The sequence below is a fragment of the Nycticebus coucang genome, chromosome 12, assembly GCF_027406575.1.
Source record: "Nycticebus coucang isolate mNycCou1 chromosome 12, mNycCou1.pri, whole genome shotgun sequence".
Taxonomy (NCBI): Eukaryota; Metazoa; Chordata; class Mammalia; order Primates; family Lorisidae; genus Nycticebus; species Nycticebus coucang.
The window spans coordinates 70,250,906-70,278,798 of record NC_069791.1 but is presented as its reverse complement, the minus strand read 5'-3'; the positions used below and the strand labels follow the sequence as shown (position 1 = coordinate 70,278,798).

The following is a 27,893-nucleotide window of genomic DNA, read 5'->3' as shown; positions in this document are numbered from 1 at the left end:
ATGTGCATTTAGAGAACCAAGGATGACAGAAAACAAACACGAATATTGCCACCTAGAGATGATTTATTGTTTTACCATGACCCAGAAGAGAAACATAGAGAGAATATTACAAATCCCCACGACTTTCTCCCCAGCCTCACTACTCTAACATTTGTCAAGATGCCGCTGGCCTCCTAAGATGGACCACTGACTATAAATGTCCATTAATTTTATTTTGCTGCCATTTCTTTTATGATTGAAATTTTAGACCTCAAGGCTTCAAATTATTTTCAATAGGAGTTCCCTAACTTAAAAAAAACCCCACTTTTCCAATAAGATTCCATTATTTATTGAAAGACTTTCTAGAAATGTTAATGAGGATTTTAAATGGACAAATTCAATGTAAAAATCACTTATTGTACATCTACCAATCATCTGGACTCTTCAGAGCCTAGGAAAATGAAAAATGTAAGTTACTTAAGAGCAATAACTTAATTCTGTGGGCATACAAAGACAAGTAGGTTTCTTGTTTTGGTTTAATTTATTTTTAACAAAGACACTGGGAACTGATAAAACAGTACAGGTTGTTTTATCCAGTCTACAAATAAACAAGACAATGCCTGAGTTAGCTCTCTATATAGATTTAGGTTTATGTTGACCTGGTTGTAATCTATATTAACTAAAAGTTAATAAAAATACATATGCTCATTTTAAAATAATTACTGATTTTGCTTGAATATCCCACCCCTTCCCCCTAAACTCATATATTTTTAGGACGGTATTTTTCTGCATAATCACAATCTGCCTCCTCCCACCCCACCCCCCTCACATATGTTTTCAAATAACCCCTGCTACCAGCAGAAGCATCTCTACATCTAACATGCTTTGTCCTTGCTAGGGCAGACTAAAAACTTTAAAAAGCAGCTGGATGCTGTATCCTGGTCTAGGTGAGGGAAAGGCAAGTGAGCACTAACCCCAACACCCCCCCCCCCCCCAGTCTCCCCTATCTCACTCCTCAGGCCTCCTAACTACTCTTCCCCAGCCTAGAGGGGCTGTTTATAACTCTCTTCCCACTTCTGCTTCCTAACACACCTAACCTTGTCAGGAGACTAAATGATAGACAGCAATTCAGGGTCGTTGCAGCTGCCTGGTCCCTTTGGTTTTAGGACCAAAGGAACTTAAAACTCAAACCTAAAACTGGAATGAAATCCAAGTTCTAATACCACCTTTCAATCACAGATCTCATTCTCTGTATCTTAAAATCATGAACAGCCTCATTGTTTAATGAGTGCTTGCTGAAGGGAGAACATTTAAAGACCAACGAATTTCCTGATTACTGAGTCATTTGGAGTCATGATTCTTTAGTAAATGGAGGTGAGAATCTCAAAGATAAAAATCACAGCAGACCGTGGTTTAGAGGTCTACGTAACACCCACTCTTTCCCTGTCACTGTTTTGGGGTAACAGAAAAAACATGAGATTGGTGGTGTTCACTATTAAATGGAACCAGACAAAATGAAATTATGTTCTCAGGTTAAGACATTCTGTATTATGGGATGTCAAAATATTTCCCAGACTTTTGTTTGACCTGCAGAATTGGAGATGGCTTACCTCCCTATAACTTCAAGTTTGTTTCACAAAGCTTTTGAAAAGTAAAACAAATAATTTCATCTTCAGATATAATAAAAAATTAATCTGAATAGCAAAATAAGTAACTGCTTTTAAATGTACAGTAGTGTATCCATTCTAAAAACGAAACCTAAACCTACATTAGGAAAAATTTTCAAATAATGCATTTTATTAAATTCTCCAGTAGTAGTTGAAATAAAAATCTACCTAATTTCTATGAAATGATCTACTGTATAAATTAAGTGGTGTAGTACCACTTAATTTTCTTTTCTCTCATTCTATATCTCACTTAAAAATCTGCAGACCTTCATTTGATTTCCCTGATGGGAATCCCCAGCCCCTCATAAATATTTCTAAGAAGTTGCTCAGAGTGGGACACACAAAAATATGGCTCCTCTGGCAAGTATTGCTGTCACTGTTTGACTATATTTCTATACTTTACTCCAATTTTTACATAAAATCTTCCATGAGGATGGCAGGATAAACCTGGTTAGCTGGCTTTGGATAAGCAGATCAGCATGACTACTTAGAATAAAAGTGACCAACTCTAGGATAAAAATTAAAAACAAAAATCTTTCACAGGTATGAAGCTTCAACCCTATTTTCCAATGATCACAAATCCAGGGGGGAAAAGTGGAGCAGGAAAGGTACACAGGAAGCACAGCCAAAAGGAGTACTGCAAAATGCTTCTCAAGCCTTATCAGATAAGCTTACTACAATCCACAGTTGATGGAGCTGTGCCTCTTTCTTGGAAAAGCCCATCTTGGCATTTCCCTGTCCCAAATTTCCTAGGCATAAAATTAAAGAGTTAGTACACTTCCTACTCTTAACTCATGGAGAAGACCCTCCTTCCCCCACCGACAAGAGAATCCATTCCCTTTCCTTGCAAAGGTGACCTGCAGCTCAAAGGTCAACTTCTCAGTTTTGAAAATTCAAGCTGCAGACATTTATAGTAGTTGTTCCATTTTAGTGCCCCATTAGCCTGTTTGTCCTCACAAATTTACCAATCTTTTCTCTTGATTTGATAAGCACCAAACTATGAAGCTTTTCCCCACATTTCCCCCTTCTCAGTTCTGTGAACTTTTTGTCTATAACCACATTAATTTCTTCACTACTCACTCCAAAAATTTGCTCTTTTGGAGTGATGTGTTCTGTCAAATAGATTAAAATAAAATACATCATCTGCTTACAGGTAATATACAGAACAATTGGAGCTGGCGGTACAAAACACAGACTGACATTATGGTCATATAAAATATATAGAAGTACTCAACATTAATAGTTTTTGTAAGAAGTTGTACATTTTGCTTTTTTTTATTTTTTAGCATTTCCCCACATTTTTTCCTTCGGTAGATCCTCTGGAGTTAAGACTGAGCTCCCTCTGCACTGTTTCTCAAATACATCATATGACTGGAACATCCTGATGGAATTCATTTTCTGTCCAAAGCAATGAATGCTATACATGAAAGTTCTCCTCACATAAAATATTAATAAAGTTTATTTACAGTGTAAGCTTTCTGATGCTAAGGGCTGAGATGTGATTAAAAGCTTTGCCATATTTATCACATTCAAGAGGTTCCTTTCTGGAATAAATTCTCTGATGTAAGATGTGAATTGTCCCATATATCAAACATCTCAATCTTTCTACATATATTTAGCACAGTTTTACTTTTATGCCTTTAAGTGCCTTACATATCAAGATGTCTCTTATCTCTATATTCTCAGGTTTTAGCCTTGCAGGCAGGAGTAGAAACAAATACCCCACAATTTGAAGAATTTTACTTCTTTTCCTGGCAAGGGTAAGGTATGTATTTTTAAAAAACTCTTCCAAAATGTCCACTAGGTCAACTAGCATGTTAATGATTAACTACAGAGTTCTTAAACTGTTAACAGACTTCAGCCAGTCAAGAACTTTTGGAATGACTATGGTGAGCCCTAAAATGTTCCAAGTGTTTTTGACCATGACCTAATTACACTTTGCATTAGGCATCTGATAAATGAAATGCAATGCAAATGGTTAAAAAAAACTGTTGTGGCCTGTTTTCCTCAGAAAACACATCTTCAAATAGTTGTTCAAGGAGTGAATCTGCTGAAGATATGAAGCAGCCCCAGTGGCTATCCAACAAAGTAAGATGTCCCAAGAAAATGGGAATTAAATGCGGGGCTCAGGTTGTATTTAACTTTCACATAAAAATAAAATTAAAAAAAAAAAAAAAAGATGGCCAAATCTCATCAGCATGTAGTTGTGGCTAAAAAAGAGGCCAGTCTGAAACAAACCAAAGTCAAAAGTCATTTCCCTCTTTAAAAAGCCAGAGCTTGGATGGGAGACTTGCGCTATGCACTTCACTTTTTGTTGCTTTCAAGTGGGCAAAAGCCCTTGCTCAAAAGCACTATTTTCTATGTAACCATCACTGTGGCTCACCCTTTGAAGAAAGTCCTTAAAGCACTTCTACATCCATTTTTCTATGAAAGTTACTTAGCTATACTCTTCCCGAGTATCTCTTGGGTTTTTCTTCACTTGAATGGGTAGAAATATTCTGGTGACCAGTTAACTTACTGTTTAAAGTTTTCCCAGGCAACACTGATGAAACTGCTTAGAAGCTATAGAGAAGTTGTGCTTGGTCCAACTAATAAAGCCAGAGAGGCCAAAGACTGACTGCTTGCAGAATTTTAGTTTGGTCTGGAGCTGAGGCCACATTTGTCCTCACCTCATTGGCTCTGCATTAAAACCATGCGTTTCACGGACTTTAGCTGTTGGCTGGTAAACAACTGATGAGTGACAGTTTTAGTACTGTTTCTGAAGAGAAGTCTTGAACTGTTTGTGGGGTTCTCCCTTTATGGGGGTGGTCACACTGACACTCTTCAGGTTTATTCTTAGTCTGTTTCTAAGTTTCTATAGGGCTGTCCACACACATTTGAATGCTCTCATTAGTTATCATTACCCAAGTCCTTGATGGCTACCTACATAGCCCATAATACTTGGGTATCTTGTATGTGTGAAACAATCTCCGTCATCAGCTTTTAGGTAGCCAATTGTATCTTCCTGCACATCTGATGAGAAAGATTAGTTTCAGAACCTCACTTCAGTCTTTAGTGATGAGAAACAGAAAAGACACTGTGTACTGTGACTGATAAAACTGTCCACGTCTTAGTACACTGTTGAATGTCTCAGGACAACAAAATATGTTTAGTAATTGCCAGCTAATGATGACTAATGCTTTTGCAAAGTTTCTGGAAAAGTGTAGAAAAAAAATACTCCTTACAACTTTCCCTTTCCTGAAAAGCAGCAAAAGTCACATCTTCTGAACTCTTACTAAATTCCAAGTGATTCAGAAAGTGCCCAAGTCATCATATTGTTCAGCAGGTGACTGAAGAGAATTCTGGCTAAGATTTTTGTCTTAGAAAGATGTCAAGAAATTGACCTTAGTCAGTGTTCATTTTTCTTCTTTAAGATGACAACAGCAGAGTCATTTCTGACATTCCATGGTATTTACTTACTGATCCAGGTTTACAAAGTCTGGGTAGGTGGCTAACCAGCGCCTTTCATTTATATTTGGGACAAAAATAATATCAGACCCTAGAGGTTTAGCATATTGTGTGGCTCTGAATATCCTCTTTTAAAAGTTGGGCCAGGCTACTCACCATTTATTGGGCTTTATCATAATGTAAAAGTCCTGCTAGAAGTCAGTCATAATGAGTGCCTCTTACATGTTTAGCGCTACCTCCAGTGCTGTGCTGTCAGAGATAGAAATATAACCCTTGACAATTGAAGCATCTCTTTTGGAGGGATAAAAACTTCATACATGAAACAGTGATTAAAAGACAGTATACAATCAAGTGCTAATTTGTGGAGAAATGCTTTTAGGAGTGCTCTAGTGCTTTAGGGATTTCAAAAAAGGAGAGAAGTGTTTTGAATCGTTGTTGCCATTTCAGTAGAACTGATTTCAGCGATGAGGATAGAACCATCTACATTTGTTGTAGTCCTTTGGAAGTGTAGACTGGTGCACGTACCCTCTCTTCCCGGAAGAGATAGAAATCTTTGGTTTGATACTGATTAGCACAGTCCTAGATTTCTATAGCTTTGGTAGGCTACCAGTGATTATATATAAAACTTATTGTATATATAACTAGCTTAAGCAGCATGTCTCAATGTAGTTTTTGTTTTAACTGTCCCTCTTCTTTGAGAAATAAGCAAGATGTTGGCCAAGTAGGGCTTACTTGCAGCAAGCAGCTTCTTAACCTCAGATGCAAGGAGCCAATCTCAATTTTTCAATTACACGCTGTGGTTGCTGAGAGTCTAATAGTGCCTTAAAGGTATCCTCATTACTGAAAAGCTGGATATTTTACTATGCGTGTGCTTTTATCTTGTGTGAAAGTATCATGTAGACTACCCATGTGACTAGCTTTTCCCTGCAGGTACTGTGTGGAAGAATTGCCTGCTCAGACTATACAAAGGCAGAACACTGCTGATGTAACTATGAGGATACTTAAGTATGATTAAAAAAAAAAATCTGTTGAGGCTGTTTTATTTCCCTCCATGGGCACACATCTCTGAATAATTTAGAAACAAAAGGGGGAATGGCAGATGACAAATTCTTGTTTTACACACAACTTTTCAGGAATGCTCCAAATGCATCAAGGGAGGCTGGGCTGTACTCAGAGGCTCTCTCTCTGGCATGGATTCTGTGATGAAGAGTGAGGGTCGAGCTCCGGGTAAAGGCCTTGCCACATTTAGTGCACTTATAAGGCTTTTCTCGAGTGTGAATTCTCCGATGCAAAATAAGGTATGAGTTTCGGTTGAAAGCTTTTCCACATTCACTACATTCGTAGGGTTTCTCCCCCGTGTGGATTCTCTGATGTTTAGTGAGGTCTGAGCTCTGGCTGAAGGCCTTCCCACACTCATTACATTCATAAGGTTTTTCTCCAGAGTGGATGCGCTGATGTAAGATAAGATTTGAACTATGACTGAAGGCTTTGCCACACTCATTACATTCATGAGGTTTCTCTCCTGTGTGGATTCTCTGATGTAGGACAAGGTTTGAGTTAAGACTGAAGGCTTTCCCACACTCACTACATTCATAGGGCTTTTCTCCAGTGTGGATTATTTTATGGCGAATAAGGCTTGAACTTCTTGTGAAGCATTTACCACATTCATCACATCTGTGAGACTTTGTTCCCATCGGAACTTCTTCAGGGGTAGTAAAGTTTGAACTCAGACTGAAACTTCTTCCCAATCCTTTACCCTTCTCCCTCGGACCTCTCTCTCCTGTGGTGGTTTTTTTTTCCTTGACCGTGGCTGGCCCTGAATTCTTCTTTTCTTTTCCAGTTTTCTCCTCAGGGTTTTTCTGCTGCTTTTCTATTTTGCCGTGCTGGTCACGTTTCTCTCCAAACTCCTTTTGGAATCTCCCTGCTGTCTCCCCATGTGATGTATCTTCTGCATTCTCAGCCTTTGAGGTTGACTCCTCATTTTCATTCCTGCTTTCACAACCTGATACAATAAACAAAAAATTCAAATAGCACCTTCTTCTTTTGAATATGTAAGTTAATCAGGTGTCATATTTTCTAGGAAGCTTCTACAAGCCTGCAAAACGACTTCACAGTATTAATCCAAGAATCAATAGGAGAAAAACAGAAGAAAAAATGGGACAAAAGGGAATAGAGTTAGAAAATAACTAGCAGTAGAAATAAATAAATAGCAGTAGAAAGAAGAGGGAATGACGGGAGCATGGGGAAAGGGTGGGAATAAGCACACCCACTGAGAATGAGCTCAGGGAAGGAATCAGTCAAGGAAGAAGGGAAGGGATAAGGAATTAAGGGACTTTAGAGGCTACACTTCTATTACTTGATCATATTTAAACACATTTAAAAAATCATGTTTCATTTCTACAAAATGTTCAAAAAAAAGGGAACAAGTCTTTGTTAAAAATGGTTAGTAGTATTAGCTGAAAGAAATATAGTTTAAAAAAGAGAAGCAGATACGCCTATAATTTTGTATTTTATATATTAACAAGCTGAGGATTAATGGGCAAAACAAGAAACTTGCTTTGAACCTGGCAGGGTACAGAGACTTTCAGACACATGAAATAGTTTCTTCCACCAGAAAAAGCTGCACAGAGCTGACCATGTTGAAGTAAGAGATGAGCAGTGAAGAAGTTGGTTGGAGCATTAGTAAACATAAAACCTTCACCAACTGACAACCAAGAATAACTGAGAACAGAAAAGAAACTAAGGGCGGCTCCTGTGGCTCAGTGAGTAGGGCGCTGGCCCCATATACCAAGCATGGCGGGTTCAAACCCAGCCCCGGTCAAATTGCAACAAAAAAACAGCTGGGCATAGTGGCGGGCACCTGTAATCCCAGCTACTAGGGAGGCTGAGGCAAAAGAATTGCCTAAGCCCAAGAGCTGGAGGTTGCCGTGAGCTGTGATGCCATAGCACTCTACTGAGGGTGACAAAGTGAGATTGTCTCTAAAAAAGAAAAAAAAAGAAAGAAAAGAAAATGAAGATAATTCTGGAGATAGCTTATGAAGGAGATAACAGAAGAAAACGAAACCTTACAAATATAGAGCTAAATAGATTAAAACATTGGAATTTAATTTTTATTGTACACTGCTATCTTCTGTGTGGCACTTTGCTTTTAAGTTAAGATTAAAAATTATTCAATAGTTGTATTATGCAAATACATGTCTTGTACGTTTTATATCTTTTTTTTAATACATATATATGTTTTATATTTATCTAGGAAAACATCCAGAGTACACCAACTCTATTTACTGGGCTTTAGGACACCTTTTATAAGAGGGTCTACACAAAGAGGCCCCAGAATGCAATGATTGAGGAAGCTCAATAATAAGCCAATTCTTTATTTTTGGATGAAATCACCACAAATACTGAACCAGTTATAAGAAAAAAAGACACTGAGGCTGGGCACGGTGGCTCATAACTGTAATCCCAGCACTCTGGGAGGCTGAGGCGGGCAGATGGCCTGAGCTCATGAGTTCAAGATCAGCCTGACCTAGAGCAAGACCCTGTCTCTAAAAATAGCTGGGTATTGTGGCTGGTGCCTGTAGACCCAGCTACTTGGGCACCTGAGGCAAGAGAATTGCTTGAGCCTAAGAGTTTGAGGTTGCTATGATCTATGATACCACAGCACTGTATCAGGGGCAACAACAACAACAACAACAACAAAAAATTAAAAAAAAAAAAGGAAATTGGTTCGCTTCTTTTGATTTCTAAGCCAAGGTCCTTGATTATCTGGGCAGTTCCCAGACTATTCTCAGTGTTTTTTAAAGTTACTGGTATGGGTAACACTCAGCTCATAAACATGGGCCGGTTCTTTCGCTTAATAGTCATCTGGCACAAAGACCAAGTACCAAGAGAAACTATAAACCCCATTCACAGCTACAATTCAAGACAAAACTTGCTGTAGACTTCCCTATTACTGTGTTTATTTGAGGGCTTCTTTGTGGTACTGTCTCCTAGGGGTTAAGATCTAGCAGAGACAAATGTTAATTCTGTCAACTATTTTAGCTTATCTCTCCTGGCTGATGCCTCTTCAACTTTTTACTACACTCCAAGGACCCAAAGCTCTTCCCAGACGACCATCATTAGGTTTAAAAACTAGGATCCTGTTCACAAGGGACTCCAGGCACAAACTTGTGGAATTACAAAGAGCTGTCCCTGAGCAGCACTCAGGATGCAAGAAGACAAAAAGCCCAAGGAAGGATGCTTGGTAGTTTCAGGAACGTGGTCTGGGGATAATGGGTTAAGATTAGACAGATGATTAGTTCCTTTGGCCTTCTCTAACCCATGGGGAGAGGAATAGAATCCTCCCAGGTAGCTGAGTGGTTGAAGATGTGAGGAGTTTATTTCTGATCTCGAAGAGCAAAAACTAAGCCAGGTGTTGTGGTGGGCGCCTGCAGTCCCAGTTACTCAGGAGGCTGAGGCAAGAGAATCCCTTAAGCCCAGGAGTTTGAGGTTGCTGTGAGCTATGATACCATCACACTCCACCAAGGGTGACAAAGTGAGAGATTCTATCTAAAAAAAAGAGCAAAAACTATGAAGAGATAAAAGATCCATGTAGAATCAGGGTCACAGAACCATGCTTTTGGAGTTAAAGGAACACAATGTTTTATTTGGTCTGAAGAAAGGGGATTAGCAGCAGTCCTAAATCCTTATCAATACTCAACTGAATCCATTAGAGATCCCCTAACTAACAAAGACATAAAACAATCATGGCAGACAATAAGCCTGCAGCAGTCTTACCCTGGGAAAACACGTTCCCATAATTCTCCTGTCTGTTGTCCCTATTGGGGTTCCTCCGAGCCAGGTTCTGACACCCCCATTCCTCCAGGATGAGGGACACAGCCATGTCCTCAATCTTCACCATTGCCTGAAATAACAGGAGATCCCAATGCTCAGTTTCCCCCAAACTCAGGGCTAATCCCACTGCCCAAACCTGAGTCAGAGACACAGCTGACTGCACAGATACAGGGTGCTGGGGAAGTAAAGGTGACCAGAGCCTGAAGGGTAGAGGGATGGTTAGTGGTGGACACTACATGGGGTTGGGGGAATGGCCTGTGTGAAGACTGCCAAGAGAGCTCCAGGAAGATACAAGGGACTTAGGAGGGTGGGGGCCCACAGCTCACCTGGGAATCTGCCGTGAGCAGTGCAGATGCCATCGCCGGGTCTCTGGGACTTCCCTCACAAGGAGGGGCAGGAGCATGGGTGGCAGGGAGAGCTGAGGGAGGAGAAAGGAGCTGTAAGTAAATCAGCTCTGTTCAAAGGGTCCAGGGCATTCTCCTTCTTGCACAAGCATGTTCATTATTCAACAGTTAACTACCAAACAGAGAACTCCAGAGAAAAAAGAGAGAACAGAGCCTTGGTTTTCCCAAGGCCTCTGCTCTTTAACAGGAGTCACAAGAAATCCTAAAACGGCCTTCAAAATCACCTGGTCCATCCTTTTATTTTAAAGGAGGGAAATCATGTTCCTGAGAAGGCAAATAACTTCCCTAACATCACTCAGTTAAGAATGGCAAAGCCAGGTCTAGAAGCCAGCTTCCCATGCTCAGCTATAGAAGTGGGTAACAGTCAAGTCATGACTCAAGTCAGGTTCCTCCAGCCAAAAGAACAAGAAATGAGAATTCCATTTATGTCTACGCTTGTGAAAATGCAACACAGTTTTATAATCTTTAGTAGTAATATCTAAAAAGGCAGGGAAGGAAGGGGTCTTCTTACTTCTGGGTAAGTTTCTGCCATTTTTTGTCCCTCAGCTTTTCTCCTTCATTTGGCCACAATAAATACACACTTTTGATAAAATACATACATGGTTCATTACAAGTAGTATATAAAGGTATGGGTTGATACTAACATAATAAAAAAATAACATATCACATGATCACACTAATTGCAAAGAATTACAAAAATTTTAAACTGTACAACTAAATCCCTCTCCCTCTTCATACCAAGTTAACAATTTCAATTTTTACTTTTCTGCTGTACATTGGGAAGAATAAGAGTTGTCTTGGGCTATAAGTATACAAACATTAATGAAAGTTGATGAGCAAAAGAAAAGGTCTGTGTATACTTTTTTGCAATATCTGACACCAAAGATAAGCCAACTAGTCCTCAGATAATTTGCAAATGGACCATGGCTGCAGGATGGACACCCCTGAAAGCAAATGCACAAAAAGATCAAGTACCTATTATTATTTTTTTAGAGATGGGGTCTTACTGTGTTGCCCAGGCTAGAATGCAGTGGTGTGATCATAGCTTACTGTAATTTCAAACTCCTGGGCACAAGTGATCCTCCACCTCAGCTTCCCAAGTAGCCGGGACTATAGGCACCACCATGTCTGGCTAATTTTGAAATTTTTGTACAGACAGGGTTCAGCTATGTTGCCCAGGCTGGTCTTGAACTCCTGCCCTCTAGTGATCTTCCTGCTTTCACCCCTGTAAAGTGCTGGGATTACAGGCATCAGCCACCTCACTTGGCCCAAGTACCTAATTTTTTTTTTTTTTTGAGACAGAGTCTTACTTTGTCGCCCTTGGTAGAGTGCCATGGCATCACAGCTCAGAGCATCCTTAAACTCTTGGGCTTTTTTTTCTTCTTTTATTAAATCATAGCTGTGTACATTAATGCAATCATGGGGTACAATGTGCTGGTACTATATACAATTTGAAATATTTTCATCGAACTGATTAACATACCCTTCAACAGCATTTTCTTAGTTATTGTGTTAAGACATTTATATTCTACATTTAGTACATTTCACATGTACCCTTATAAGAAACTCTAGGGCTTTAAGAGATTCTCTTGCTTCAGTCTCCCAAATAGCTGGGACTACAGGCACCCACCACAATGCCTGGCTATTTTTTTGTTGTAATTGTCATTGTTGTTTAGCAGGCACAGGCTGGGTTTGAACCGCCTGCCTCAGTGTATGTGGCCGATACCCCTAACCACTGGGCTACGAGCGCTACCTAATTTTTTAAGTTTCTGAGAGTTAGGAAACACTCTGGAAGATGAACAGGACAAAAAGGAAACTAAGAATTAACGTATATGCCTCAATTCACTAAAAAACTGTTTGCTACATTACAACTTTATGTACCAGGGTCTCTAACACTGTTATTCTGGCATCCCAAAGATCTAATTTGGTGCCTAAGATCGTGAATATCCTCCCCAATTTCCTGATGTGACTCCTGCTCAGAGTGTGGAAAAAACCCACAAGCCCTAGAACAACATAAACAGAGGTTGCGTTAAATAGCATAGCATCGTTTCACATGAGCTTCTCCAGCATGTGTCTGCTAGCTGTCATTCAGGATGCTTGGAAGAGAGAATGGTTCCTTAAGCTCCATGATCTAATATTTCTGCAGTAAATGTCATCATAAACAAATCCACAGCAATGGGTGGGTGCAGTGGCTCAGGCCACTGAGAAGACTGTGAAAGGCCAGGAGTTTGAGATCAGCCCGGGCAACACAGTGAGACTTGTTTCTACAAAAAACAAACAAAAAACCCCAAACAAAACAAAATCAACTCTTTTTCTCATCATGTCCCATTTCGGTCAATGACGGTTGTCCTCTAAGATGACAATGGAGCTGAAAAATTCCTATTGTCTAGTAACATCATGGTAGTACAATGCATTACTCCTATGTTTGTGGCGATGCTGGTATAAACAAATTCACTGCACTGCCAGCTGTATGAAAGTCTAGCACATACAATTATGTACAGAATGGAATACTTGATAATGATAATAAGGAACAATGTTACTGATTTAAGTATTTGCTATACTATACTATATATACTTTTATTGTCATTTTAAAATGTACAATCTTGTAATTATTTAAAAAAATTTTAAAGTTCATAAAGTAAAAAAGTATACAGTAAGGTAGATAATTTATTATTAAAGAAAGAAAAATGCTTTAAAAAACATTTAGTGTAGGCCAGGTGTAGTTGCTTATGCCTATATTCCTATCACTCTGGGAGGCCGAGGTGGGCAGATCACTTTTAGCTCAGGAGTCCGAGATCAGCCTGAGCAAAGGTGAAACCCATGTCTACTAAAAATAGAAAAACTAACTGGACATTGTGGCAAGTGCCTATAGTCCCCGCTACTTGGGAAGCTGAGGCAAGGGGACTGCCTGAGCCCAAGAGTTTGAGACTGGTATGAGCTAAGACGCCATGGCATTCTACCCAGGGCACCAAGTGAGACTCTGTCTCAAAAAAACCCCCTAAACAACAAAAAACCCAACAATTTAGTGTAGCCTGCTTAGTGTATAGTGTTTATAAAGTCTACAGTAGTGAACAATAATATCCTAGGCCCTCACCTTCAATACTCATCAATTCACTCAGACTCACCCAATGTCTAGTCCCATAAGCTCCATTCATGGTAAATGCCCTATGCAGTTATACCATTTTTTACCTTTTATATGGTTTTTCTTGTTCCTTTTCCGTGTTGAGATATGTTTGGATACACAAATAACACTGTTATAACTGCCTACAGTATTCAGTACTATAACCTGCTGTGCAGGTTTATAGCCTAGGAACAATAGGCAATACCATGTAGCATAGGTGTGCAGTAGGCTTTACCATGTAAGTCTGTGTAAAGTATGCACTGATGTTCCTAGGATGATCAACCAAGGATACATTTCCCAGAATGTATCCCTGTCATTAAATAATGTATGACTATACTTTTAGCATTTCATTGTTTTTACTGACATTCTATGCACCTACTTTGATTTTTAAATTAGATAAAGATACTGTATCTTTCTCTCAAAGGGAAAAAAAGCAACACTGATATATATATATATATATATTTTTTTTTTTTAAGACAGAGTCTCATTCTGTGGCCCTGGGTAGGAGGCCATGGCATCATAGCTCATAGCAACCTCAAACGCTTGATCTCAAGTGATCCTTCTGCCTCAGCCTTCCAAGTAGCTGGAACTACAGGTGCCTGCCACAACACATGCCTATTTTTAGGGACAAGGTCTTGCTCTTGCTCAGGTTGGTCTTGAACTCCTGAGCTCAAGCAATTTACTGGCTCCCAGAGTACTAGGCTTACAGGAGTGAGCTACCACACCTGGCTTTCAATACTCATTTTTATCTATATGACCCTGAACTGATTTTTTTCTCACGTCCCTCAAACCCCACAAAAAGTTTCTCCATTCTTTTCTCACTGCTTGAAATTTTTGAAGATAACCTACGAAAGAGTGATGCTATACAATATTTTTATATATTTTAAATAAAATGGATCTTTACAAAGATTTATGATCCCTTTAAATATAATTTAAAATATTAAGAGTGCTTTAGGCAGGCGCCTGTGGCTCAAGGAGTAGGGTGCCGGCCCCATATACCGGGGGTGGCTGGTTTGAGCCCGGCCCCAGCCAAAATGCAACAATAATAATAATAATAAAAATAAAATAAATCTTAGGGGGCGGCGCCTGTGGCTCAGTCGGTAAGGCGCCGGCCCCATATACCGAGGGTGGTGGGTTCAAACCTGGCCCCGGCCAAACTGCAACCAAAAAGTAGCTGGGCGCTGTGGTGGGCGCCTGTAGTCCCAGCTACTCGGGAGGCTGAGGCAAGAGAATCGCTTAAGCCCAGGAGTTGGAGGTTGCTGTGAGCTGTGTGAGGCCACCGCACTCTACCGAGGGCCATAAAGTGAGACTCTGTCTCTACAAAAAAATAAATAAATAAATAAATCTTAGGAAGAAAAAAAAAAAAAGAAGAAAAGAGTGCTTTAAAACCTAGGCTGGAAATAGTATCTGCTCCCAATACTTTCCCATTAAAAATGTGCCAGGTATCTGCAATGCTAACAATTCAATAAATAATGTTCACTAAGTGCATTGTGCACAGTTCATTTTCCTCCTTAGTAATATCATTTAACTCCTGAGATTGGTCTGTAAATTACATTTTCCCTAATTACATATACACAACCTCTGTAAGTTGATCACCCAAGGGACTGTAACAAACTGGTCAACGTAGGAGGTGGTCAGCATAAGGAACTAGCTCTATTATACTGATATGTGATGCACATCCAGTCATGAAAATTAGGTCAATGTAGGAGGTGGTCAACTATAGAAGTACTGCTGTATTTAGTAATAATGATAATAGTGTATAATAACAAAAACAAGTATGTTCCTTTATTACAGGCACTCAGCAATATAGAGAGGGCCCTCACAGCCTGAATAAATTTAGTTCTTCTCCCCCCAAATGAAACCTTGCTTCTTACCCCGTGATTGTAAAAGGCGGGGTTTCCGAGATGAATGTTTGAAATGGGACTGGGTGGTCTCATGATGAAGATCAAAGCTCGAGGACTCCTGAACTGGATCCAGAGGTACCATCCCCCTTGCGAGCATCTCAGGTCCATGAACTTGACCTGGGACCTGAAGACAAACGTTGGGTTTGTGGGTAAATCACTTTTAAAATAGGTATTAAAATATTCAAGAAAAGACCATAAGTATGCCAGCAGATGCAGGGAGAAGCCAGACTTACTTTTTAATATCTAGAAAGAGCAGGCAGAAAAACCACAAGGATTACTATTGTTAACCCTAGCTTTAAATCAGTTAACTTTCACCTCATATTACCTGCTGTCCCGACAAATCAAGCTCCAAGTCTTCTAGAAGGGTCACAGCCTCCTCTCCACTATCTGGGCGGTATTCCTGCAGCCAGACTTGGAGCTCCTTGGGCAGAATGGAAAGGAACTGCTCCAGTACCAGCAGCTCTAGGATCTGCTCCTTTGTATTTATTTCTGGTCGCAGCCACTGATGACAAAGTTCCTTCAGTCGACTCAGAGCCTCTCGAGGCCCAAAAGTGTTCTGGTAACAGAAGCGCCTGAAACGTTGGCGGAATATTTCTGGGTCTGGGGGAGGTGTCTCCTGCAGGCTGGAATCTTGTCCCCACATGTGTTCTTCCTCATCCTCCTCTTCTACCTTCACTATTACAATACCATCCTTTTCCTGTGCAGCCTGGGGGGACAGACCTGTGGCTTCCCTTGATTCAGCAGTCATCTTTCAGGCTCAGGGAACTGACTTGATCCAAACAGGGTCTGTGTTCAATTTTCAGTCCTAGGAGATGTATTATGATGTCTCTTTCTGTACTATTCCTGAAGTATTAAAAAAAGTTATTAGTACATACAGAGTGGCTTGTGCTAATTCTTCATACTAGACTACACGTTAAGGCATTGAAAATACTTCTGAAGGACAGAGGAAAAAACAACTGTAAAGCTGTACTATCTCCACTGTCACTTCTTTTTTTTTTTTGGTATATTAAATGTGGCTTAATTTCTCTTGCTTTTTTTTTTTTTTTTTGAAACAGAGTCTCAAGCTCAAGACAGAGACACACCCGGTTGCCCTGGGTAGAATGCCATGGCATCATAGCTCACAGCAACCTCAAACTCTTGGGCTCTACCAATCCTCTTCTCTCATTTTTTAATTTTAATTTTATTTTTTTGAGACAGAGTCTTACTTTGTCACCCTGGGTAGAGTGCTGTGGTATCACAGCTCACAGCAACCTCAAACTCTTGAGCTTAAGCAATTCTTTTGCCTCAACCTCCCAAATAGCATAGGCTTCCACCACAATGCTTGGATATTTTTTTAGAGATGGGGTCTTGCTCTGGCTCAGGCTGGTCTCGAACCAGTGAGCTCAAGCAATCCACCTGCCTCAGCCTCCCAGAGTGCTAGGATTATAGACAATAAAAGGCAAAGCCACTGAGTCTGGCTTCACTGTCACTTAAGTTAAGGTTTGCAAACAGAAACCTCAACCAGCGAACTCCACCCTGATGGTGTTCGCCTGGTGCCACAGCAACTCACCTTCAAGTGGACAGCAGATTATGAATGCAGCACTGATAGTGCTTAGCCCAGTGAGAGCTGAATGCTAGCAGGGTACCAGGCTTAAAGCAGTACCTACACAATTTTCTTTTGTCCTCACCACAACCCTAGCAAGTAAGCAAAATGGTTAGTGTCATTTTTCAGATAACATGAAATGAGGCATATGTTTGCTCAGTAGTAGGTGGCCACCTAGAGGAGTCAATAACAAAGTCAAATTTGAAGCCTTGGTATTTGCTAATCCATCATCTAGCTATTTTTATCATTTTTAAGGGTGCCTTGGTCAGTCAAAAACTGGGGTTTCCAAATACAAGATGATCGGCTAGCAATACAGAAAGAAAATATCAGAATGTCTCTATTTTAAAAGCAAAAGGGAGGTGTGTGGTGGCTTGCGCCAATAATCCTAGCACTCTGGGAGGTCGAGACGGGTGGACTGCTTGAGCTCGCAAGTTTGAGACCAGCCTGAGCAAAAAGTGAGACCTTATCTCTACTAAAAAAACTGAGGCAAGAGGATCGCTTGAGCACAAGAGTTGGAGGTTGCTATGAGCTATGATGCCATGGCACTCTACCCAGGACGACAGCTTGAGACTTTGTCTCAAAAAAAAAAATAAAATAAAATAAAAAATAAATAAATAAATAAATAAAAGGCAAAGAAATTAAGCCACATTTAACATACCAATTGACACTAACACCCTCATTTATTCTAAATGTTGAACTGTTACAGCCTTTTGTCCCCAAACCCCAGGGCTGCCAAGGTGCCCTCACTTGCTTTTTCACTTTATTTATTCTTCTAAAGACCAAGGGTCTTACTCTGTCACCCAGGCTGGAGAGCAGTGGTATCATCACAGCTCACTGCAATCTTGGACTCCTGGGCTCTACCTTACTCACTTACATGAAATGACATATTTTTAAAATCTACCTTTAACTACTCATACTTTCAGAAAAGAAATAAGCAGTTTTAAAGATTTCCGTAGAGAAAATACAATTAGAGGAAATACCAATGATGCCAACACAAGTGAAAAACAAGTAAATGGTACAGCTGAAGCTCCTCTCTAGAACAAGGTCTTAGCTAGATTTGGAGTTAAAGACCAATTTTAATCTAAATCAAACAAAGTTACCAATGGGTGAAAAAGCAGCTGCTTTAAGAAAATGTGATGAAAGAATAATTATGAGAATGTATGTATGAAATTTTTACACTGTTATGTAATTTTTTTTTTGTTTTTGAGACAGAGTCTTGCTCTGTTGCCCAGGCTAGAGTGCTATGGCATCATAGCTCACAGCAACAGCAAACTCTTGGGCTTGAGCAATCCCTTTGCTGCAGCCTCCCCAAATAGCTGGGACTACAGGCATGTGTCAGTACACCAGGCTAGTTGGTTTATTTTTCTATTTTTGATAGAGATGGGGTATCATTCTTGTTAAACTGGTCTCAAACTCCTGAGCTCAAGCAATCTACCTGTCTTAACCTCCCATAGTGCTAGGATTATAGGCATGAGACGCCACGCCAGACTTCATTGTTATATAAGTTTAACTGTCAAAATGATACCAAGTATCCTGGAAAAACCTTTTTATGTTCCCATTTTAAAAACTTGGGATATTTTCTAACCTGTTTAAAAATTTTTCAAACGAAGAATTTTAGTGGGTCTTAAGCATGTTTATTAAAAATATAATATACTACCTTTTCTGATGAGTTTTATAAGAACAAGTGATTTAAAGTTGTGGAAGATAAAAATATGTTCTGAATTTTTTTTTTTTTTTTGAGACAGAGTCTCATTATGTCACCCTAGGGTAGAGTGCCGTAGCTTCACAGCTCACAGCAACCTCAAACTCTTGGGCTTCAGCAATTCTCTTGCCTCAGCCTCCCAAGTAGCTGGGCCTACAGACTCCCCACAACGCTGGCTATTTTTGGGTCATAGTTGTCAGTTAATTGGCAGGCCGGGGCTGGATTCAAACCTGCCAGCTCTGGTGTATGTGCCTGGCACCCTAGCCGCTGAACCAAATATATTCTGCATTTTTTTTTTTTTTTTTGTGACAGAGCCTCAAGCTGTCACCCTGGGTAGAGTGCTATGGCATCACAGCTCATAGCAATCTCCAACTCCTGGGCTCAAGCGATTCTCCTGCCTCTGCCTCCCAAGTAGCTGGGACTACAGGCGCCTGCCAGAACGCCCAGCTATTTTTTGGTTGCAGCCGTCATTGTTTGGCAGGCCCAGGCTGGATTCGAACCCGCCAGCTCAGGTGTATGTGGCTGGCGCCTCAGCCGCTTGAGCCACAGGCGCCAAGCCTATATTCTGCATTTTAACAACAGAAGTTTAGCATGGTTGGTGAATAGGACCAGTCATGAGTTACAAAGCATAAATAATGATGCAGTTACTTCGTCTTTGTGACATTATATTTTTCACATCTATGGCCATCAAAACTTAGCATCAAACTGAAGTTTTAGAAATAGATCATTCAATTGCTTTACCATAATGAGTTAAGTCAAAAGTTTTAAACTCACAAAGCATTTTTAATTACATGGCTCTCCCTAAAAGCAACTTACTAATAATTTTAAGATTAGCTTAAAATAGCACATGTAGTTTTTGTCTTACTACAAAAAACATTGATAGTAGTACATGTATATCAGTGTAACCTGGCTTATTGTACCCTCAATGAATCCCCAACAATAAAAAAAAAAAAATAGTACATGTATATAATTAAAAAAATATATATGTAGTTATTTTTCCTGACAGGAATGTATGACCAAAAAGGTCTGGAGTAGACCATTTTACTTACAAAGATTATAATTTTATTTTATTTTTTTCATTTTTATTTATTTATTTGGTAAAGGTGCCATGACATCACAGCTCACAGCAAGCTCAAACTCTTGGGCTTAAGCGATTCTCTTGCCTCACCCTCCTGATTAGCTGGGACTACAGGTGCCCACCACAACACCTGGCTATTTTTTGGTTGTAGTTGTCATTGTTGTAAACATTATGATTTTAATCTGAGATTTACCACAAGACTAGTTTTTCTACCTGATTTTTTTGTCCTTACTGAAAACTAGAAATCCTTTTTAAAGTATGTCTATAATAATAATGAACGCTACAGTTGAGTTGGCCCTTCACATCTGTGGGTTTTGTATCCTTGGACTCAATGAATCATGAATTGAAAATATTCAAGGAAAAAAATTAAAAAATAACAACAGAAAATAATACAAATGGGCCAGGTGTGGTGGCTCATGCCTATAATTCTAGCACTCTGGGAGGCTGGGTCCCACGGATTGCCTGAGCTCAAGAGTTGCCTAAGCAAAAAACAAGACCCCATCTCTCTTTTTTTTTGTAGAGATAGAGTCTCACTGTACCACCCTCGGGTAGAGTGCCGTGGCGTCACACGGCTCACAGCAACCTCTAACTCTTGGGCTTACGTGATTCTCTTGCCTCAGCCTCCCGAGCAGCTGGGACTACAGGCGCCCGCCACAAAGCCCGGCTATGTTTTTGTTGCAGTTTGGCCGGGGCTGGGTTTGAACCTGCCACCCTCGGCATATGGGGCCGGCGCCCAAGACCCCATCTCTTTTTTTTTTTGTAGAGACAGAGTCTCACCTTACCGCCTTCAGTAGAGTGCCATGATGTACACAGGACTCACAGCAACCTCTGGCTCTTGGGCTTCCGGGATTCTCCTGCCTCAGCCTCCCAAGCAGCTGGGATTACGGGCGCCCGCCACAATGCCCAGCTATTTTTTGGTTGCAGTTCAGCCGGGGCTGGGTTTGAACCCACCACCCTTGGTATATGGGGCTGGCACCTTACTCACTGAGCCACAGGCACCACCCAAGACCCCATCTCTTAAAAAAAAAAATAGTTGGGTGTGGTGGGCGCCTACAGTCCCAGCTACTCAGGAGCCTGAGGCAAGAGAATCACGTGAGCCCAAGAATCTGAGATTGCTGTGAGCTATGATACCTTGACACTCTACCTAGGATGACAGAGTGAGCCTCTGTCTCAAAAAAATAAACATAAAAATACAGTATAACAATTATTTACATAGCAGTTACACTGTATCTAGGGATGACTTAAAGTATAAGAAAACCTCTGTAAGTTGACAATCCAAGGGACTGTAACAAACTGGTCAACATAGGAGTGGTCAATATAAGGAAGTAGGCTTACTGTATAGGCCAGACATGTGGTAGATGTCTGGCCTATGAAAATTAGGTCAAATTAAGGAGGTGGTGAATAAGGGGAGGTGATCAACTATGGAGGTTCCACTGTATATGGGAGGATATGTGTAGGTTACATGCAACTACTACCCCATTTTATATCAGAGACTTGGTCATCTGTGGATTTTCGTATGGGGGTGGTGGTGTACATGTCCTGGAATCAATCCCCTGTGGACACAAAAAGACAACTGTACATTTACAAGAGGCTTTCTCCATAAAAGTGAAGAAAACCTGGGAATTAAATCATTTCTCCAATGATTCTAAACTGGTGAAGCACTATTGTAAACTATCTTCTAACTCTGCTGGGATATATATACTTGGTTTTTCAACTTCAGATCAGCTTTAACTCTGAATTTCTCACCACAATTTTTCCATTTCCTGCATATCTACAACATGCAAGATGTCCTATAAGACTGAGGGGAATTAAAAGATAAGAAACAATTCTGACCTTCGCACAAACCATTATAGTACAAAGCAGAATGTTCTAAGGAGGTTTCAACACAAGTGCAAGAGGAGCCCTAAGAGGTAACAGAAGGACCAACAAGGGAGCTTCTAGGAGAGGCCTCCCTGGAGCTGGGGAATTGAGAATAGACAGGACTGCTACAGAAGAGGAGGGGCTAATCTGCCTCGGGCAAGCTTCTTCTCAACTAGAGGTTAGTTTCTCTAAGCCTTTTTCATTCTGAAAAGCGCAAAGACTGTATATTTTCCTAATATGCTTCCCACCCTACTTTCCATCACCCTAATTTGGGCACTCTTATCTCCTGCCTTGACTAGCTCTATAAGCCCCATGTAGTTTCTCTAGTTCCAATACACACAACAGACCAAGGCCAGCACAGTATTGCAGAAGTGTGCTTCTGATCATTCGCTCCTGCCCTTCACTGTCAGTGAACCCCTGATAGCATTCCAGAGCTTCTGACCACATACTCTAACCTACTTTTCCAGTCTGACTTCCCACTAATTTTTTTTTAGTATTGCTTTCCTCTATTTCAGCCTATCTGGCTCATGAATGTTCCCCAAGCATGAACCATGATTCTTCATCTTCACCTCTTTGCTTTCTTACCATATCAACTTTATTGGCTAAAACAAAAAATTTTTTTTTTTTTTTTTTTTTTTGCAGTTTTTGGCCAGAGCCAGGTTTGAACCTGCCACCTCTGGTATATGAGGCCGGCGCCCTACTCCTTTGAGCCACAGGCACCACCCTATTGGTCAAATTTTTACTCACCCTTTAAGATGCACAAACCTCTCCTGATATCCCAAGTTAAATAAGGTTTTTATTTTTTTTTTAAATAGAGACAGTGTCTCACTTTATTGCCCTCAGTAGAGTGCCATAGCATCACAGCTCATAGCAACCTCTAACTCCTGGGCATAGGTGATTCTCTTGCCTCAGCCTCCCGAGTAGCTGGGACTACAGATGCCTGCCACAAAGCCCAGTTATTTTTTTTTGTTGTTGTTGTTGCAATTTGGCTGGGGCCGGTTTGAACTCGCCACCCTTGGTATATGGGGCCAGTGCCCTACTCACTGAGCCACAGGTGCCATCTTCTATGGCCTTTGGATTCAGATATTCTAGTAATAACTCAATCACTCAGGTTCAAAACCTCCCTTTCTGTTTGATTTCCTTCTCTCTCTCTTTTTTTTTTTTTTGAGACAGTCTCATTATGTTGCCCCCGTGGTAGAGTGCCATGGTGTCACAGCTAACAACAACCTCAAACTCTTGGGCTTAAGTGATTCTCTTGCCTCAACCTCCCAAGGAGCTAGAATTTAGGTGCCTGCCACAAAGCCAGGCTATTTTTTTGTTGCAGCTGTCATTGTTGTTTTAGCTGGCCCAGGCCAGGTTCCAACCCGCCAGCCCTGGTATATGTGGCTGGCTCCCTACCCACTGAGCTATGGGTGCCACTGATTCCCTTCTCCTTATAAGCATGCTCTCCAAGCACCAGGGAGAAGTAATTCTTTGCTTACATTTATTTTTTGATCTAATCCCATTTAGTCCAGCTTTCTATCCTCCACTCTTCAGATTAATCTTCTTACAACTCTATAGCTCTGCAATCAATACCTTACAGTGCCTCTTCCTAATTTCCCATCAAGCTTCATTTCCCAGCAACTCTGCCCACACCACGAGCCTTCTCCATTCACTAAAAGGGGTCTAATCAGTATTTCCTACATACGCCATGCATTTTGACTCAATGCCTGACATTTCCTCTCTATTCTTGCTTCTTCAAATCCTACTTATACTTCAAAACTAAGATGGCACTTGCCTCTTATCGCTGTTCAAGAACCCTCAAACATGTCTAACAGTAAGAGCTGACATTTATTCAGTGCTTTCCAGCTACCAGGTACCATATTAAGCACTTCATTTGAGCACACAATTATCTTGGGAAGCCATTATCATCTAACTTAATAATGAAAGAACTGAGGTTTACTGCCATTACATAACCCACAGCAAGTAAACGGCAGAGCCAGGATTTGAAATTAAGTCTGTTACTCCTCAGTTCAAGTTCTTTAGCCATTATACCAAATTTATCTTGTACCCAACATGCGGGGTTAGTAGGGGCTTTAATGTACATACAGATTCTTTCTAAAATGAAGGCCTATGAAGAATGACCAATCTGGAAAGGGCCTCATCTACCATGTACTCTTTTCATCACAGGGCTATTATGTGACTGAAGCCTTTCCAGGAAAAGGGAAGAGACAGCAGGAGATACAAGTGGTGAATGTCTATAACTGGAGTCCCCAATCCTTGTGCCACAGACTGGTGGTCTATGGCCTGTTGTGAACTGGGTTGCAGAGCAGGACGTGGGCTAATGAGTAAAGCTTCATCTTGTAGTTACATCTGCTCGCCATTAATATCACCACCACCTCTAAGCTCTGCTTCCTGACAGATCATTGGTGGCATTAGATTCTCACAGGAGTGGGAACCCTACTATAACCTGTGTATGTAAGGAATCTAGGTTGCCCATCTTTTTTTTTTTTTTTTTTTTGAGTCAGAGTCTCAAGCTGTCACCCTGGGTAGAGTCCTGTAGCGTCATAGTTCACAGCAACTTCCAGCTTGGGCTCAAGTGACCTTCTTGCCTCAGTTTTTCTATTTTTAGTAGAGATGGGGTCTTTTGCTCAGGCTGGTCTTGAATTCACGAACTCAAGCAATCCATCTGCCTCAGCCTCCCAGAGTGCTATGATTATAGGTGTGAGCCACTGCACCTGGCCTAGGTTGTCCATTCTTTATGAGAATCTAATGCCTGATGATTTGAGGTGGAGCTGAGGTGGTAATGTTAGTGCTGGGAACAGTCGCAAATACAGATTATTATTAGCAGAGAGGTTTGACTGCATAGAGACCATAATAACTGCTTTCAGACTTACTACATACTCCCCTCAACCCTGCTCCACGGAAAAATTATTTTCCATTAAACTGGTCCCTGGTGTCAAAAAGGTTGGAGATGACTGGTCTGTAACATTACTAGGTAGATCCTTCAGAGTAGCCAACCAGAATTAATATGGTAGCTAGCCTAGCCATCAGGAACCTCCACTTACGTGAAATTTTATCCTGTCTCAGCTATGGAACAGGGGACTCTCTGGGTCAGTGAGAATCAACAGGAAGGGGCTTTTAGGAGAAGTGTGCCCAAAAGGCCAAAGACAAGGGCATGGACACATTCCCTCTGCCTCCTACTGGGACAGGTCCCCTTCCCTACCCTCAGAATTTTTCTGCTCCTACTCTGGGCCAGAGAAGAAGCACAATAGCAGCAAAAGGACTGGGTTTTATTTTAGGTTACTCAGATGATCTGAGCATATAATCTTCTCTCCTCTCTCTAAAGGCCCTAATGATCTCCCTGAAGCTTTTACTATGTAATTTCTCATGATATTTCTTACTCTGTAATTTGGTTTTTCTTTTTTTTTGAGACAGAGTTTCATTATGTTTCCCTCGGTAGAGTGCTATGGCATCACAGCTCACAGCAACCTCCAAATCTTGGGCTTTGCACGGTCTTGAAAGTTTAAATAATCTGCCTGTCTATTCCCATTTTTTAACAGAGCTATAAAATATTTTCATACAAATTGCCTCAGCCTCCCAAGTAGCTGGGACTGCAGGCGCTCACCACAATGCCCAGCTATCTTTTTTTGTTTGTTTGTTTGTAGTTGTCATTGTTTGGCAGGCCTGGGCTGGGTTCGAACCCACTAGCTCTGGTGTATGTGGCTGGCGCCCTAGCCACTGAACTACAGGCACCCAGCCTGTAATTTGGTTTTTCTTTCCTTCTTCCTCAACTAGACTATTGTTAAAGGTATGCTTCTTTGTATTTGTTAGACCACTTAGCATGATTCCTTGCAATGATTAGTTTTTAAAAAGTAATTGACTAAATTTACAATGTTACTGTTTTTTTTGTCCATTCCTTCTGTACTCAATTTTGTCCTCACATCTGTCCCACCAGCTACTTGGAAGAGTTTCATGTTTAGTGTTAAAACTGCCACACCACTTACTAGCTGATCACCTTGTGGGCAAGTGAACCTCTCTATGTATCAGTTTTCTCATTTGTATAATGGGAATAAAAAATGATATTTACCTCACAGAGCTGCTGTAAGTAGTAAATGGCTTAACACATATAAAGCACTTGAAATAGTGGCATTAAGTTAGCACTAGAGAATGTTTGAATTTTTTCAATAATCTTAAGAGATGTACCTGTACATTCCAATATTCAGCCTGTTTATAAGATTACAAACAGTGGGAGAAATCCTATAACAGTGAGAGCAGCATAGGCCATCACAACTGAATTCTAGCTTCCCATAAATAAATTACATATTCTTAGTGAGTTATTTACCTTCTCTGAGACTCAATATTCTTATCAGTCAAGGGGCTGGGGGGAGGTTCTAAACAATAGGAAACTACATCTGGGGTCTGACATACCATCAACTTTAGAAAAGATTACTTCTAGCATCCATGGATACCCTCAATTCTCACCAAGGATAAATATAAATGATTTTCTTAGAGACAGGGCTTGAAGTTACAAGCTCAGTATATTTCAAAGGTTGTTGTCTAAACAGCCCAGTATTTTTTTTCCAGCCCATCATTTTTTGCAGGGCACAGTCTTGAAAGTTTAAATAATCTGCCTCTATTCCCATTTTTTAACAAAGCTATAAAATATTTTAATACAAAAAAACTACCTCAAAAAGCAGCTAGCTAACCCCCAAATATTGATACTACCACAGAATGAAAAGGTAAGATTTAATGTACCGTTACTCTGTATTTAGATGCAATATAAAACATTAGAAAAATTTTAAATCCTTAGATCAAACACTATCAGCAAAAAACTACAGTGTTAAGTAACTATCTTCCGTGTTGGTATCCTAAGATTGGTGGAAACTGCCTAAAATAACGAACAAGAATCTTGCATAATAATTCAGAGAGGATACCAACCTGGAGAAACATTGTGGGGCAAATCTTCATTATGGTTCTCTATGTAATAAAGCTATTTCTCCACATCTGGCCAGCATACACAGTAACACAGCTTTGTTGGAGGTGGTTACAACGAATTCTCCACAATTCAATTCAACAACCTCCAATCCGCCTAGCACTGGCCTGTACAATAAATGCTTTCTTTGGTCCCAGGCCATGTAACAGCCACTCTCTATAATGAAAGTATCTTATTGTGTATTGGAGGCACTGCAGGAAAGGGAGGGAGGAAGGGGGAGTGTCAGGCTAAACTGCAGTTGAATTTTTCAATTACACCGACTAAATCATTTCCAAGTTGAAAGGGGCTTTGGAGAAAATCTAGTCAATTTTATCGATCACAAAACTGAAAATTGGTGAAGTGTCTTGTCTTATCCAAGGTCACTCCGCTAATCAGTCTCCTAATGGCCCAGTGCAATTTCTACAAATTTCCTTCACTACTCAGAACTGAAAAATCCACCTAATCTCCCAGATAGCTCATTTTAAAATGGCCCTGAAAACATTCCATAAAGCTGAAAAATAGGGAGGTGTATATCATCCCTACTAGATTTGGTTCACTCTTTATCCACCATGACCAGGCTTCAAGTACTCTTCAGTCACTGCTCAGTGGTGGGAGAGGGGTTAGGAAAAGCAGGTGAATCTGGAAACGTTTGCTACACCTCAAAATGTGTCCATCTCTCGGCCTTCCGCATTTTTCACCTCCAGGTCCTCAAGGACCCAGAAAAAAACCTCTCACCACAATCAATGCAAATGGCGACGCCGGGAGAGCAAAAAACAAACAAAAACAAAAACAACAACAAAAAAAAAAAATCGAAGAGTGGTCAGTTCACTCGCGACCCCTTTCTCGGAAACGTCAAACCACGATGACGACACTGCAGGCGACAGCTTCTCCCTAGGTCTCCGAGCACCCCAGGCCACTGTAACCCTTGCCCCCTCCCTGCCTGGACCCGGGGGTGGGGCGGGGACGTCTCTATGGGAGACAGCGTTTCCTGGGGTCCGGTCCTAGGCAAGGACACCGACACTCTTTGCACTCCTCGGGGACCGCTGGGAGGGGGGCCCCGGGGCAGCAGCTGCAGCGCCCACCCTCGCGCGCACACCCTTGCGGCGCCGCCCGCCCATCCCAGAGGTCGGCCCCAAGTCTCACCGTGAGCCCCGGGAGCGACCTGGGGGCGCTGGGCAAGAAAGGGGAGCTGACTTTGGGGCTCAGGCCGGCCGAAGGGCACCGCACACCGACCTAGGCCCTCCGACGCCTCCACACAGACACAATGACTCACAAAGGCCGGAAGTGTGTCAGCATCTCGCCTTCCGGGACTGCGCTGCATTTAAGGGTCCTCTCTAGGATCACGGGAGGACTTTGCATCTC

The 27,893-nt window shown here is 41.0% G+C and overlaps 1 protein-coding gene across 3 annotated transcripts; it reads right to left on the bottom strand.

Moving 5' to 3' along the window:
- Nucleotides 1-501: 501 nt before the first annotated feature.
- Nucleotides 502-27,818, bottom strand: ZKSCAN1 (zinc finger with KRAB and SCAN domains 1). Of its 3 annotated transcripts, none has more exons than XM_053555632.1 (7): nt 27,675-27,794; nt 26,498-26,743; nt 15,681-16,198; nt 15,326-15,479; nt 10,253-10,344; nt 9,870-9,996; nt 502-7,095 (listed from the first exon to the last, which is right to left on the bottom strand). In XM_053555632.1, exons 3-7 carry the CDS (start codon nt 16,101-16,103, stop codon nt 6,209-6,211), a joined length of 1,683 nt encoding a protein of 560 aa, XP_053411607.1. In that variant the 5' UTR covers nt 16,104-16,198; nt 26,498-26,743; nt 27,675-27,794; the 3' UTR covers nt 502-6,208. The 3 variants fall into 3 exon arrangements, with proteins under 3 accessions (XP_053411607.1, XP_053411606.1, XP_053411605.1); XM_053555631.1 differs by lacking the exon at nt 26,498-26,743 and adding an exon at nt 16,905-17,029; XM_053555630.1 differs by lacking the exon at nt 26,498-26,743 and having other exon boundaries at nt 27,675-27,818.
- Between the last annotated feature and the right edge of the window lie 75 nt (nt 27,819-27,893).

What these genes read in the sequence shown, in the direction of transcription:
- ZKSCAN1 (XM_053555630.1), bottom strand. Translation starts at nt 16,103, where the DNA reads ATGACTGCTGAATCAAGGGAAGCCACAGGTCTGTCCCCCCAGGCTGCA. An exon ending in TGCTCACGGCAGATTCCCAG is followed by an intron (nt 9,997 to 10,252) that starts GTGAGCTGTGGG and finishes CTGTTATTTCAG; the next exon opens with GCAATGGTGAAGATTGAGGA. An exon ending in TGGGAACGTGTTTTCCCAGG is followed by an intron (nt 7,096 to 9,869) that starts GTAAGACTGCTG and finishes TTATTGTATCAG; the next exon opens with GTTGTGAAAGCAGGAATGAA.